The sequence below is a fragment of the Nerophis ophidion genome, linkage group LG04, assembly GCF_033978795.1.
Source record: "Nerophis ophidion isolate RoL-2023_Sa linkage group LG04, RoL_Noph_v1.0, whole genome shotgun sequence".
NCBI classification, from domain to species: domain Eukaryota; kingdom Metazoa; phylum Chordata; class Actinopteri; order Syngnathiformes; family Syngnathidae; genus Nerophis; species Nerophis ophidion.
The window spans coordinates 59,703,603-59,719,471 of NC_084614.1; the positions used below are offsets into that span (position 1 = coordinate 59,703,603).

General features: G+C 39.0%; 1 protein-coding gene across 2 annotated transcripts in view; it reads right to left on the minus strand.

The window, feature by feature from the left end:
* The window catches only part of LOC133551663 (gamma-aminobutyric acid receptor subunit beta-2-like), a 128,949-nt gene that overhangs the window by 26,810 nt on the left and 86,270 nt on the right, over nucleotides 1–15,869 (minus strand). For both annotated transcript variants that reach the window (XR_009806543.1, XM_061898612.1), the window contains exon 5: nucleotides 8,419–8,501. Coding sequence is in view for 1 of the 2 variants with exons in the window: in XM_061898612.1 (XP_061754596.1) it covers nucleotides 8,419–8,501 (83 nt within the window). In the remaining variant the exon portion in view is untranslated. The remainder of the gene's footprint in view (nucleotides 1–8,418; nucleotides 8,502–15,869) is intronic.

A 15,869-nucleotide genomic window follows, 5' to 3' on the forward strand; every position in this document is an offset into this window, starting at 1 on the left:
AAATCAAACGCTCTTACACAATCATTCAATCAGCCATTTAGCGCGTTATGCACCTATTCTCGTCATGGAGAAGAAACGACAAAATGAACCCGACACAGCTCTATAGCCGAATACGATCGACCGGGCCATTGAGAAAGGAAAAGCTGACGAAAGGAATGGAAATCCACCATCAGTGGTATAGCTCGGTTGGTAGAGTGGCCGTGCCAGCAACTTGAGGGTTGCAGGTTTGATCCCCGCTTCCGCCATCCCGGACACTGCCGTTATGTCCTTGGGCAAGACACTTTACCCACCTGCTCCCGGTGCCACCCACACTGGTTTAAATGTAACTTAGATATTGGGTTTTCACTATGTAAAAACTATGTACGGAGGGCCTGTAGGCGCAAACTGGCAGCCACGCTTCCGTCAGTCTACCCCAGGGCAGCTGTGGCTACAAATGTAGCTTACCACCACCAGGTGTGAATGAATGATGGGTTCCAACATCTCTGTGAACGCTTTGAGTACCTAACAATAGAAAAGCGCGATATAAATCTAATCCATTATTATTATTATTATTATTATTAATAATTCACTTCACTTCACCATGAATGTAGTGTAGTTGTTTTAGCACGCAGCAGGAGAAGGAGGCCGTGTTACAGGCATTGTCTTTTGTTAAATATGTAAATAAACTCAAACGCCTGTGTAAATATGTTTTTGTCTCAATGTGCACAGCTCATGGAGTTGTGCGGCTAATATATTTACAAAATAAAATGTGTCCAAATATTGGATGGGTGCTGTTTATATGTAGGTGCGCTCTATACCCCATTAATTACGGTGCAGGATTTGCCCCAAATTAATACTTTGAAAGATAATTTAAATGACTAACTGTTTTTGTTGACTATGATTTCAAAAATCCACCTGTGACCTACTCCCGAACAAAGCATGGACTAATGCCTTGATGCTTCTACTTAAATTAATTATGGAAAAGCCCAATAAATAATGAAGTAATGTTAAACATACAACATTACTTATGTATAGTAGCAGAGGAAACCCCTTTACTGTATGTATGCGTGTATGTATGCAATGTATGGACTAAATCTATGAGTCAGCCTATTATGCTTTGTCCCACGTGAGACTAAATTATTAACACAGCAAGACAAAAATGACTAAATAACTGAACACGGCATCCATTTTCATCACAAGTAGACTCTCTGAAAGGGGCACAAGTACATTAATATTCATCCGAACCAAAGTTATTCCCACTTTTGCTCTTATTTTGGCCAAATCAGTGGAGACATGGGCAGCAAAGTGGCCAGCTGGCCCAAGTAATAAATCATTGAGTAACATGCTACTCTAGTTACATCTGAGGACAAATGTTGCTTAAAAAAAAGCAATAAAAAATTCTCATTAAACCGTGGAAGCTGGTCCTATGCATGCGGAGGGTGGTTTATTATTGAAGCCCTGCAGAAATTACATGCAATTCAGTTAAAACCATGTAGAAAGTGTGCGCATATACAGTACACTCACTCAGCAATGCAGTTTAAAACAACCACACTACAATGAATCCTTCTTTCACAAGGATTATACTGTAAGGTTCTGCACAATGTCAAATGCCATGCACTTCCTCATGATGAACAAATGAATATACACGAGTTTCGTGCATCATAAAACCCATACGATAAGTGCTATTTTTATACCATTTAACCTTATTCTATGTTTGCGTGTGTTACTATTCTGAATGGTGGTGATAAGGAGCTTTAGAAGCTAGAAAAAGGACAATATGAATATGTTCAGTACGGACCTGGTGATTTGTCTCACAGTCTATCTTTTCTACCTCACCGCCGTTCCATCCATGCCGCCTGCTCACCTTAATTAAATTTTGACTGACCTATTTAGTTGGAGTGAATTATTAAACCTGACTCCTCATTGGGTGCTTTGAACACCCTCACAAGCTTACCGACACAACGTCTCCTGTTCCTCTTAATGAGAGCCTTACTTGCTGCCTGCTGCATTGGAGTGTACACTCCTTAATGCCCAGCACTGTTCCGTTTAATCTCGTCCTCAGCAGCTACCTGCATGACTCTCTGATTGTATGTGATCAACCTAAAGCTAATCAATCTTATTTGTGTACCCTTAATTTACATGAGAACTCATCACGAATCACTTTCCATGCAAAGCAGGTCTGGAATGACAAATGAGTTCTTACTTTGGTGACGAAGGCAAGGAAAAAACGCCCAAGGTCAAAGGCTCAGCAAGTCCACATGTATTTGTTATTCATACATTTCTATTAGGCAGCACGGCGTGAAAGGGGTTAGTGCATGTGCCTTACAATACAAAGGTACTGGGTTCGATCGTGTTCGGGTCTTTCTGTGTGGAGTTTGCATGTTCTCCCCGTGACTGCGTGGGTTCCCTCCGGGTACTCCGGCTTCCTCTCACCTCCAAAGACATGCTCCTGGGGATAGGTTGATTGGTAACACTAAATGGGTCCTAGTGTGTGAATGTGATTGTGAATGTTGTCTATCTGTGTTGGCCCTGTGATGCAGTGGAGACTTGTCCAGGGTGTACCCCCTTTTCCGCCCGAATGCAGTTGAGATAGGCTTCAGCACCACTCGTGACCCCCAAAGGGACGAGCGGTAGAAAATTGATGGATAGATAGAAATTTCTACAATTAAATACATTTTCGTAAACACAGGCAATTGTTGTGATAAAGTCAATTATTACTCTGATTTCATAAAAAGGGGTGTCCCAATACAACTTTTTCACTTTTGATACAATACTGATATTGGAGCCAATATTTACAGTATCTGATACCATATCAGCAAGAATCATGCGTAATTTAATTATTTTGTAGAGTGGAAAGTTAGAAGTCTATGTTCAAGTAAAATTACTTAGAGGACATTGATACGTATGAAAACTAGTAACATTTTTATTATTAACTATTTAGAATGGACTTATGCTGTCTTTAAGTTGATTCAATTAATTAAGCTCACAACACAGTAAATTGGATGATGCAAAAACGTCTGCTACTGCTTTAGCGTTGGAGGCTTTGCATCTAATTGTTCATATTAATTGTTCAATTATGGATGATGATGGTGATGATGATGGATTAGATTTATATCGCGCTTTTCTATTGTTATATACTCAAAGCGCTCACAGAGAAGTTGGAACCCATCATTCATTCACACCTGGTGGTGGTAAGCTACATCTGTAGTCACAGCTGCCCTGGGGTAGACTGACGGAAGCGTGGCAGCCAGTTTGCGCCTACGGCCCCTCCGACCACCACCAATCATTCATTCATCATTCATTCACCAGTGTGAGCGGCACCGGGGGCAAAGGGTGAAGTGTCCTGCCCAAAGACACTAGGTGGGAAGCGAACCTGCAACCCTCAGGTTTCTGGCATGGCTGCTCTACCCACTACGCCATGCCGTCTTCATATGTATGTCAAGCTTGTGTGCTAGTGTGTGCTTCGCTGTTGTTTAGCTGCTAGCTCACCTATATCTAACCATGTTTATCTTTTGTTAGTGACTCCATTCAAAAATAAGAAAAAAATAAAAACTTTGTTAGCTTATTGAAGGACATTTAACTGTTAACTGGCTTTGATAAGTAAACACAGTTTATGTCCCAGATTTTAAATGCAAGCCGATTTAATCCCGTCTTTTTGCTGTTATCAGTCGGATATCTGGTATCGATATCATCAGTCCGATATCTGATATCAATATTGTCATCCCTACTTTTTATGTGTTTTCTTCTCATGTGTCCTGGCTCAAAATTCCCATCAAGTGAATGCTGACGGTGAGACAAAATTCTGTAAAACCCATAATTATTGGAAACGAAAACAAGTAGCTCCTGGCAGTCCAAAAACGTTAACAATGGTTTTTCAAAATCTGGAAGCACCAGCATGCCAATATTAAAGGAAAACGTTCACAATTCCATCTGTGGAAATAGCAGTACAATAGCAAGGCTTTTTTAAACGGGGACTTTGGCTAGTCTCCCTGTCTGCATCTGACTTCAGGCGTTTTATCAGCCCTATAAAATGATGTCTTTGTTGATTTGTTTTAATGGTCAAAGGAGGACATTGCAGTGCGATAAAATTCTGGCTGGCAACTTAAATGTTATACAGATTGTCGCAAAGGTACCTTCAGTTTTCAAAACTTACAAGGGACACTTGTAGGTGTGATTTTGGTTTTATTGTACAGTGGAACGAACGACTATTTGAAAGACAAAATCGTGAGGATAGGTTGATTGGCAACACTAAATGGGCTCTAGTTTGTGAATCTGAGTGTGAATGTTGTCTGTCGATCTGTGTTGGCCCTGTGATGAGGTGGCGACTTGACCTGAGTGCAGCTGAGACAGGCTGAAAATGGATGGATGGATGGATGGAAATGAGATACAAAATTTAGACTTAGACTTCCTTTATTGTCATTAAAATTTGAACTTTACAGTACAGATAAGAATGACATTTTGTTGCATTAGCTCGTTGTAGTGCAGGATAAACCTACTCAGTGGCCTAGTGGTTAGAGTGTCCGCCCTGAGATCGGTAGGTCGTGAGTTCAAACCCCGGCCGAGTTATACCAAAGACTATAAAAATGGGACCCATTACCTCCCTGCTTGGCACTCAGCTTTAAGGGTTGGAATTGGGGGTTGAATCACCAAAAATGATTCCCTAGGCGCAGCACTGCTGCTGCCCACTGCTCCCCTCACCTCCCAGGGGGTGATCAAGGGTGATGGGTCAAATGCAGAGAATAATTTCGCCACATCTAGTATGTGTGTGACAATCATTGGTACTTTAACTTTAACTTTTAACTTTAAAAGAGCAAAACGGTGCACAGTGTTTGCATTTACAAAATAAGGTGCAGATACAAATAAATAAATTATTCTAAAGATTAATATATTGCACTTTTGCACATGCATCCACGTTTACGGATGTCTGTTTTATTGTCTTTATGCGGGGAATTGAGGGCATTATTTCGATGCGTTCAAGAGTCTTATGGCCTCAGAGAAGAAACTGATTTTCTGAGCCCTGGTCAGGCGGCTGCTTTTTGCAATCTCCCGGATAGGTGGAAGAGGAGTCCTGATGATGATGATCAAATGGTTTGAGTTGAGCGCACCGTCATAGAACCAATGAGGCTCGTAAGCAGATGCATATTTCCCCCCAAAACACTTGGTAAATTTGGTATTTCGCCTGTACAGTTTCCACTGTAGCTTACTGTAACCAAGTCAGCAGAACATGTAATACAGTGAATGCCCACAGGGGGCATTTGCTTTATTCAAACACGTGTGTTAATATTGTTCTTTACAACTTGAAAACATTGTTCTGGAAGTTCAATGTCATTTCAATAGGAGAGGGAATTTGATGTGTAAATTGGCTCTCAAATAGTCCTTCATGCCTGGCTGCAGCGGTAGACGACCTGAGACATTCATTTACCGGAACTGAAAGCACCCGTTTAAAATGAAACAAACAGTTTGCATTTTTGTTCAGCGCAGATGAATGCAGGCTCGGTCATATTCAAAGCAGCAAAATAAAGCACCTTAACCATTAACTGCCTTCTTTCCAACTCCCCTGAGAGCTGAGATGGCTCAACTCGAGGATTCAATCTTGATTCCGCGCAGTTCAAAGTGACTTTAATGTTAATCCAGGCCTCCAATTAAAAAGTGCCCCCTGTATTTCTGCAGCGTGCAGAAAGGCTGCATGCCCAGGCGAGCTCGAAACATCTAAAGATAAGAAAATAACGAAATAAATAAGCCATAGATAGCAGTAGCAAGAGAGTAGAAGTGGCTTCCTCCATATGATGTGGGTCGTTGGTGCAGAAAATATAACTATCACATGGTAGGGAAACGTTAATGCAATGTTACTTTCATTTTGATGGCAGAGCAGAAATACTGCGGATGTGATTCTCCACTTGCGAGTCACCTTTGCCTGTCTGCGTACTTTAAACTTTACCGCACTGAAGAGCCCTCTGCAATCGCACATGTGCTAAATCTAATCAGAAAGACAAAATGTAGTTTCCAGCGTTAAACGGATGAGTGACCCTACACTTTTCATGATTTATTAAAAAGGTACGCAGCTGCTGTACTCGCCAAGTCAATGTGACATCTTTTAACAGCTTCCTGTTGTAGTCGGGACACCCGAATAACAGCGTACAGTACAATGATGTTTTTTAACATAGTGACCGAAAACAAATGGGGTTAAAACATGCTTCAATTATAGATGCAATGGCATTCCCTTGTCCTGATGTAAAGTCATAGATTACACACACATCATTGACAAACTGAACAAATAAATGCAACAATAGCAACATGTTCTGGCAAAACAAGGGTATTTCCTTTGTTTGGGTTGAAATAAGCTATAAAAATAAATGTTATAAAAATGAGTAGCTCTCGGATATTTTTTGTCATGATCCGTTGCCTGATATTTCCTTAGTTGTTTGGATTAGTTTCAGCACCCTTGTTTGTTTTCTTTGTTGCCATGGGTGCTGATTTGTGTCACCTGCCTCTGATTAATGGTCGGGACGCTCACCTGCTCCCGGACATTAATCACGGATTTATTTATTCCTGCCTCGCACCACAGTCGGTCTGGCTGTCTTATTCGCAACACGCGACAATCTCGTTGGTGTTATTTTTTTATCTGAGTTTAAAGAATTACTACTTTCTTGTTCAATTTTTAACTACCGTATTTTTCGGATTATAAGTCACTCCGGAGTATAAATCGCACCTGCCGAAAATGCATAATAAAGAAGGGAAAAAAACATATATAAGTTGCACTGGAGTATAAGTCGCGTTTTTTGGGGAAAATCTATTTGATAAAACCCAACACCAAGAATAGACAAGGCAATTCTGTGAATAGTGAACAACAGGCTGAATAAGTGTACTGTATATGACGCATAAATAACCAACTGAGAAGGTGCCTGGTATGTTAACGTAACATATTATGGTAAGAGTCATTCAAATAACTATAACATATAGAACTTGCTATACGTTTACCAAACAATCTGTCACTCCTAATCACTAAATCCCATGAAATCTTATATGTCTAGTCTCTTACGTGAATGAGCTAAATAATACTATTTGATATTTTACGGTAATGTGTTAATCATTTCACACATAAGTTGCTCCTGAGTATAAGTCGCACAGCTGTCCAAACTATGAAAAAAACTGCGACTTATTGTCCGAAAATTACGGTAGTCTTTTTGCTAAGCTTTGCTGTAGTTTCTCGTGCCATACAAACGTGTTCCTTTTTTTCGTATTCTTGTTCTGCTTATTTTGAATAAATCGTCCTTCTTACCTGCACGCTGCTTTCGGACGTCCTTCTGCATCTTAGGGAAACGAATACCGCAAAATCATGCGACCCCCGACTTGACCATACTTATTTTGTAAAAGTAGTTCTTGGAAGAAAAAAGATGGGATAATTTTTTGCAAAAGGTATTCAGAAATGTCAAATAATACCAGAAAAAGTTACATTAGTTGCTATTCGTTTTTTTTAACATGATAATCCTGTGGGTCTGTATACTCCTTAAATACATTAACACAGTTGCTAGGTTGGCGACACTGATCTCTCCTGCTTCGTCCTCTTATTCTCTGGCAGACCACATGCTGATGAGGTGTGATTAAAAGCAGAGTTACATTGCCATTTACAGTGCAGAGTTGTAACGACAAGCTACATTCATGTGTTTATGAGCAAGGGTGAACAAGTATCACCATTAATTTGTGGGAAACACTGGTCCACTATAATTCTAAAAAAAAATGTCCTATTTGTTGAAATGTACAGTAAATTCCAAACTATGAGCCGCTACTTCTTTACGACGCTACGTTTAGTGCTTTCAACCAAAAGTACAAGGGCCGTTCTGTCTTCTACGCATCTATAGCATTTCTAATCGTATACATTTTTGTTCCTAAATCTAATCAACGTTTGTAAACTTTTCCTGATTACCAAACCGTCCAAAGTGTGATGTCAGTGTTTTCATGTATATTTTTATGCGCTATTGTAATGTAATGCTAACACGTTTACGAGTGTCTGTGTTAGTACTATTAGCTTACAATGGCATTCTGTTTATATGCTTGCAGTTTTGTAAATTCACCAAAACATCACTGTGGACTTATTGAGCCTGTTAAGCTGATTTGGAGAGTTACCTTCCCCAGCTAGTGGCTCCATGACGATGATTTTGGTTTTGTTTGATCAGCAGTTTTACTGCTGTGTTATAAGCACCATTTGGAAACAATTAAAGTATGTACAAAATCTTTCTGTATAAATAACTCATTTCACAACGTATATGCGGCTTATAGTTCGGTGCTGCTAATGTATGGAAATATGTTTTTCTTCCGAAGGCTTATCTCCCGGTCCGCTCTATGGTCCGAAAAATACGGTAAATACACCGGAAACAATGATTTTAGAGGGCAACCTTCAATTACAAAATTATGAATCTGAAAAAGGAAAGGATTACTTACAACTTTCAATCTCTAGTGTGCAGTTCTGCTCATCCAGTGGGTACCTTCTGAGGTCCATCATGCAAGCTGCAGTGGTCGTGATTCTGAGAAATCATAAAAACAAACAAAACCAGTAAACATATAAACAACTAAATACCTAACTCCTTTATTTCGCACTTCATGCAGCTGTGTAATCACTCCCCATACAGCAATAGATAATATTTGTCTATTACCTGACCGCTTCTATGTTAGCTATTTCTCTTTGTTTATAATGTATATTTTATGCAGGATCTACTCTCTATTTTATGCTGCCTTTTTTTTTTTTTTTGCTGCAGCTGTTACATATACTGTAATATTGTACATGGTAATTTGGATTTGTTATATATTGTATATATTATATAAAAATTATTATATAATATATCTGTATATATTATATACTGTATATATAATATGTAATTAAAACATATATGTTATATTTTATATTTCTACTATGGTACACTTTTAACCAATGTATACTTTATTGTTTACATTGGTTTTTGCCCTCTTTTTGTGCCCTTTGTGTTCATTAAGCTTTCCATCCTTATCCTTTTCATCCTTTGTAACTGAGCTATTGTGTGGAACAATTTCCCTTGTGGATCAATAAAGTTTGTCTGAGTCTAATAAGTTGGATTTTGAGCAAAACAGATTTGTTCCCCCTGTTTTACCGTTTTAACTGTATTTTAAAGCACAGTCAGATGCAATGTAAAATACACTAAATTCAAATATTTTCGGTGGTCCCTTGGCGACTGAATGATTAGTAGTAGACAGATGTCAAATCTCCCTGTTATTTTGATGACAAGAGAAAAAAAATTGTTGTAGGGCCAACTGAAACCTGCTTTAAACTGCAAGTCTTAGGGACTTAGGCTTATCACTCTGTGGATAAGAGAAAAAGGATCAATAAATCTAAAGAGATAGCTCTCTTCATTTCAAGGTAGATGGCCTCTTAGAGATTGATACAGATTGACGATCAGCTTCAGGGAAAGAGGACCGTGAGACATAAGGGTGAATCCTGCAGCTCAACTGTCTTGACTCCCTAAGATAGGATCTGCTTGATTGATGAAGTCATGAACCAACATTGTAATAGTACTCCACCCATATCATACTATGTGTATGACTGTTGCTGTGGTCGCCATCACGCCGCCGCGGAATAAAGACCCCCCTATAGGTGGACGAAGTCATGATGACGACAAGAGCCAACCATGAGTCAGTCGATAAGCTTGTGTTGTCCGCCGGGGAACATAAGGATGCAGCTGTGAGTAATAGCCTTCCATTCTTTCCCTGGCTCGGCTCTTGTGTGCAAACTTGACTCCCACTGCGTTGCATGGTGGGTAATCGTGTAGGCACACCTGACAACACAGATAAATGTTTGCCAGTGGAGAAGCTCATTCGGAGTCCAAGTGCAGAGATAATCACCTTGTGAGTTTCTCTGCCTACAGCCGGACTCCTTCTTCCAGGATTTTGAATTATCATTTAATCTTGAAATTATGTGAAATACAGCACTTCAGTACTCTACTGTTGGCTTCCTACAAAGACAAGATATTTGATGTTCAAACTCATAAACTTTATTTATTTTTTTTGTAAATAAGAATTAACTTAGAATGTAATGGCTGCAACACGTGCCAAAGTAGTTGGGAAAGGGCATGTTCACCACTGTGTTACATCACCTTTTCTTTTAACACAATCAATAAACGTTTGGGAACTCAGGGAAGTAATTGTTGAAGCTTTGAAAGTGGAATTCTTTCCCATTCTTGTTTTCTGTAGAGTTTCAGTCGTTTGACAGTCCGGGGTCTCCGCTGTCGTATTTTACGCTTCATAATGCGCCACACATTTTCGATGGGAGACAGGTCTGGGTTGCAGGCGGGCCAGGGAAGTACCCGCACTCTTTTTTTACGAAGCCACGCTGTTGTAACACGTGCTGAATGTGGCGTGGCATTGTCTTGCTGAAAAAAGCAGGGGCGTCCATGAAAAAGACGGCGCTTAGATGGCAGCATATGTTGTTCCAAAATCTGTATATACCTTTCAGCATTAATGGGGCCTTCACATATGTGTAAGTTACCCATGCCTTGGGCACTAATGCACCCCCATAACATCACAGATGCTGGCTTATGAACTTTGCGTCGATAACAGTCGCTTTCCCTTTGGCCCGGATGACACGATGTCAAATATTTACAAAAACTATTTGAAATGTGGACTCGTCAGACCAAAGAACACTTTTCGACTTTGCATTAGTTCATCTTAGATGATCTCGGGCCCAGAGAAGCCGGCGGCGTTTCTGGATGTTGTAGATAAATTGCTTTGGCTTTGCATAGTAGAGCTTTAACTTGCACTTATAGATGTAGCGACCAACTGTATTTTGCAATTTCACTTTGAGAAACGTTGTTCTTAAACTGTTTGACTATTTGTTCACGCAGTTGTGGACAAAGCGGTGTACCTCGCCCCATCCTTTCTTGTGAAAGACTGAGCATTTTTTGGGAAGCTGTTTTTATACCCAATAATGGCACCCACCTGTTCCCAATTAGCCTGCACACATGTGGGATGTTCCAAATAAATGTTTGACGAGCGTTCCTCAACTTTATCAGTCTTTATTGCCACCTTTCCCAACTTCTTTATCACGTGTTGCTGGCATCAAATTCTAAAGTTAATGAGCATTTGCAAAAAAAAAAAAGGTTTTTCAGTTAGAACATCAAATATTTTGTCTTTGTAGCATATTCAACTGAATATGGGTTGAAAAGGATTTGCAATTAATTTTATTCTGTTTATATTTACATCCAACACAATTTCCCAACTCGTATGGAAACAGGGTTTGTAACAAAAATAAACACAACACCCAACAAAATGTTATGATTATTGCAGAACATAAAACATTTACGAAACACGCCTAGCTTAATTGTAATGTTGATGCTCATATTTCCGGAGGTTGGTGAATGCACCTTGCTCCCGTAAATATTATTGGTGCATAATGAGGACGTGCTGAGTTGTGGTTGTGGCTACATTTGGTGGCCACAGACATACAGAATAGACTAAACACTTCACTGATTGGTTAGATCATACGTGAAGCTGCCCGCCATCTGGTAATAGTCATTGGTCAGGACTTTAGCAGCAATATCGTATTACTGTATGCCGTATAACTTAGGCAAATTAGTATCATTTTAAAATGTTTTTGACATGAATCATATAATGTAACGTTATGGATTTTATTTTATTTCGAACATGCATACAGTAACAAAATGGTACCTCACATATTTACTCACTTAACGGCTCTAAAGAAAGACCGTCACCATTTATCCATTTCTCTCAGGGTCGTGGAGGAGGCCGAAGCCTAGCCCAGCTGCACGGGGGGTGTCGGGGGGTTTAATTAAATTAACTTTAATTTCCTCTCCATGACTGCTACTGTGTGTGTTCCACACCCATCCATCCGTTTTTGTACATTAATAACAATAACAGACATGAGTGATCCCCAAAGCATGATGTTTCCACCCCCATGCTTCACAGTAGGTAAGGTGTTCTTGGGATGCAACTCAGTATTCTTCTTCCTCTAAACACGACAAGTTGACTTCATACCAAAATATTCTATTTTGGTTTCATCTGACACATGACATTCTCCCAATCCTCTGCTGTATCATCCATGTATCCATTTTGGTATAAATTCAACTTGTCGTGTTTGGAGGAAGAAGAATACTGAGTTGCATCCCAAGAACACCAAACCTACTGTGAAGCATGGGGGTGGAAACATCATGCTTTGAGGGCAGTTTTCTGCTAAGGGGACAGGACAATTAATATGTGCTCAGTGTCTTCCTTACCATTATTGCTATGTTGTCTATTACCATTGTTGGTATTTTGTCTATTACCATTGTTGGTATATTCATACTTCCTTCATTGTTGATCCAAATTATTGTTACAGTGTAAAAATTATTGCTACCTGTGGTAATGCCACTATGATACAACATTTGTATTACAGTTTGTATAATCCTTAAACAAAGTAACAGTGAAACTCAATGAAATAATCACTGAATGGAGAATCCTAACAATTAAAAAAAGACGTGTTCTTGTCTCTCATATTGATTGTGAATGATAGTCAAAATTCCAGTTCCCATTTAAGCTGATACTACTCATTAACACTTAAATTAATATAACAAAAAAAACAGACATCAAAATCTGTCTTTGTTTGGACTTTTAAGTATTTTGGATCATTTGTATTGCCTTATCTTACGAAACTGGTGGTCAGCAAATGTAACTGTTCAGAAGTGATTGCAATACAATCAGTGAGGCTGAATGTTTGTTATTCTTTGACAGCACACAAGATGCTCATATTTGCCATCCTAAAACTGCAAACCATACCGGAACCCATCAGGGATGTAATACATTGTTGTCTTAAAGGGGAACTGTACTTTTTTTTTTTTTTGGAACTTTGCCCATAGTTCACAATTATTATGAAAGATATGAAGATGAATGTATTTTTTTAATGCATCCTATTTTGTTAATAAATCAAAGTCCTCTTACCAATGGGATGTCCTATATTCCACTCATAAAAACCACCAAATAACCATCCAAAAACAGCCAACATTACATTTTGGGACTTGAATATTAACCACGTTTTTGTGATATTGTTATTATAAGCGCTAACGCAGACAAACTATTTTAACGGCGCCGTGTTCCCAAATGTGTGTGCCTATGTTGACATCATCGAGTAGTGAACTGCTTCATTCATAAATCATTAATCATACCTCTCATCTGGATGGTACAAAGATAAGGACACAATCCGAAAAGTTGGTAAACTTTGACGGACAATTTTATACCTGGGAATGGCAAGAGCGACACTAAAAGATGCTTGGTTCCACCCCCTTTTTTTGCGAGAAATCTGAGTCATTCTTCATCTAAACGGGAATATAACACAATTCTATCAGTTGGCGTTCTAATGACAGCAGGCATTGTACAGTAAGTGACGTTTTATTATGTTTGTTGCCACTGATGAAGTCTGCAGTGAGTAATGATTTAAGGGCCTTTTTAAGCAGAATAGAGCCACTCCTATTGCTCCATTGTAAGCTGACTTTTTATTGCATTTATTTACCAGTTAGAATGCACAAAAAAAAAGAAGATATATATGTAATGGTCTTACTTAAGCATTGTGACTGATAGGCAATATTTTTAAAAAAAGTGCAGTTCCCTTTAAATTGACAAAACTGCTAAAAATAACCCCTAACATGTTTGTGTTTCTAATACAGAACCAGAGTTCTAAACCATAATCGTGTTAACTATATTAAATGGGCTGTAAAATGCTTAATTTAACATGTTGTTGTTTTTTTGCACAGTATGGTTACATTCTATTAGCTTTTAGTGGCTTTCTTGCTAAATTAACGGCTCAGATCATGGGTTTAGGCCAATAAGATGATACACAACAAAGTAATAAGGCACGGGCCAAACAACTAGACTATGTAATCCCTCCATGAATACTACACATCAATGCATGCTAAAGATGTATTATTGATTAAGTCGAGGAACACTTTCATACTGTCATTTATTCATCGTAAGCCCCGCTGTACATTTGAGCCCTGTGCAGGAAATTTGAGTGTAAATGAATGTCTTTTCATCTCCATTGGATCGCTCATAAATTGTTCAAAAGCAAGAGAGATGAAAGATGAAATTAGATGGAACAACTTGATCCTTCCTGTAAAGCTACTTGCAAGAAATAATTTTGAAGTATACTCATATTTCCGCAATGTTTCCCAAAGATAGAGAGTAATCAAATTTAGATTTACGCAAGTTTTTGCAGAACAAACCTGTTCTTGATAATTAACATTACTCTGCTTTTTAAAGTCAATTTCTATTTACTGTCCAATTAAATGTTTTGGCAATTATCTAAATAACGGTGCAGTGTAAGTGCAAGTCACAGATATTAGATATGAAAGCTTTTGTCCTGTTTTCCTTTAAACCACAATAATGAATCTCTGATATGAAATTGCAGTTCAATGGCAAACACAGGAAGTAAGCGTGTGGATATTCATCATGTGTTTATTCTATGCTGGCGCTCGATTCCACTCTTCTTATCTGCTTCAATGGACTTGGCACATCCAATTACATTTCCATTGAAGAGTCTCATAATGAAAAATCACATCCAAACAATGCTTAATACTATTTATGTATGGTACACAACCTCATCAAAGTATGATCATTGTGTGTTTGTGTGTGTGTGTGAGGTATTAAAAAGTGATATTGATGTATAATTATTAACTGTAGGGATGGCACAATACTATTATTCCATTATTCAATACCTATAAATGTCAATGATTCTCGATGGTAAAATAAATAAACAAGTTGTGTTCAAAGTTTTGTCAAACGGCTAAAGACTGTCTCTAAGCTGTGTGTTCTTAGCACTAATGTGCTTGATAAAAGTCAGGTTGCACACCTTTGAAGGTTTTCTACAAACTATGATACTGCACAATCCCTAGGCTTGTGGTGGCGGATCTCTGCTCTCACTTGCATGGTGAATACTTTCATGACCACTCGTGTTGAATTACGGAGTAAATGCATGATGTACAAACCCCGTTTCCATATGAGTTGGGAAATTGTGTTGGATGTAAATATAAACGGAATACAATGATTTGCAAATCCTTTTCAACCCATATTCAGTTGAATGCACAACAAAGAAAAGATAATTGATGTTCAAACTCATATACTTTATTTACTTTTTTTGCAAATAATAATTGACTTAGAATTTCATGGCTGCAACACTTGCCAAAGTAGTTGGGAAAGGGCATGTTCACCACTGTGTTACATCACCTTTTCTTTTAACAACACTCAATAAATGTTTGGGAACTGAGGAAACTAATTGTTAAAGCTTTGAAAGTGGAATTATTTCCCATTCTTGTTTTATGTAGAGTTTCAATCGTCAACGGTCCAGGGTCTCCGCAGTCGTATTTTACGTTTCATAATGCGCCACACATTTTCGATGGGCCAGGAGAGTACCTGCACTCTTTTTTCACGAAGCCACGCTGTTGTAACACGTGCTGAATGTGGCTTGGCATTGTCTTGCTGAAATAAGCAGGGGCGTCCATGAAAAATACAGCGCTTAGATGGCAGCATATGTTGTTCCAAAACCTGTATGTACCATCCATCCATCCATTTTCTACCGCTTATTCCCTTTTGGGGTCGCGGGGGGCGCTGGCGCCTATCTCAGCTACAATCGGGCGGAAGGCGGGGTACACCCTGGACAAGTCACCACCTCATCGCAGGGCCAACACAGATAGACAGACAACATTCACACTCACATTCACACACTAGGGCCAATTTAGTGTTGCCAATCAACCTTTCCCCAGGTGCATGTCTTTGGAAGTGGGAGGAAGCCGGAGTACCCACGGCGAGTAATGACTGCTCGCCGACTGCTCTTGTTGCAAAAAAGCTAAGTATCGTTCTATCTGTGTGATTTTAACTGTTTT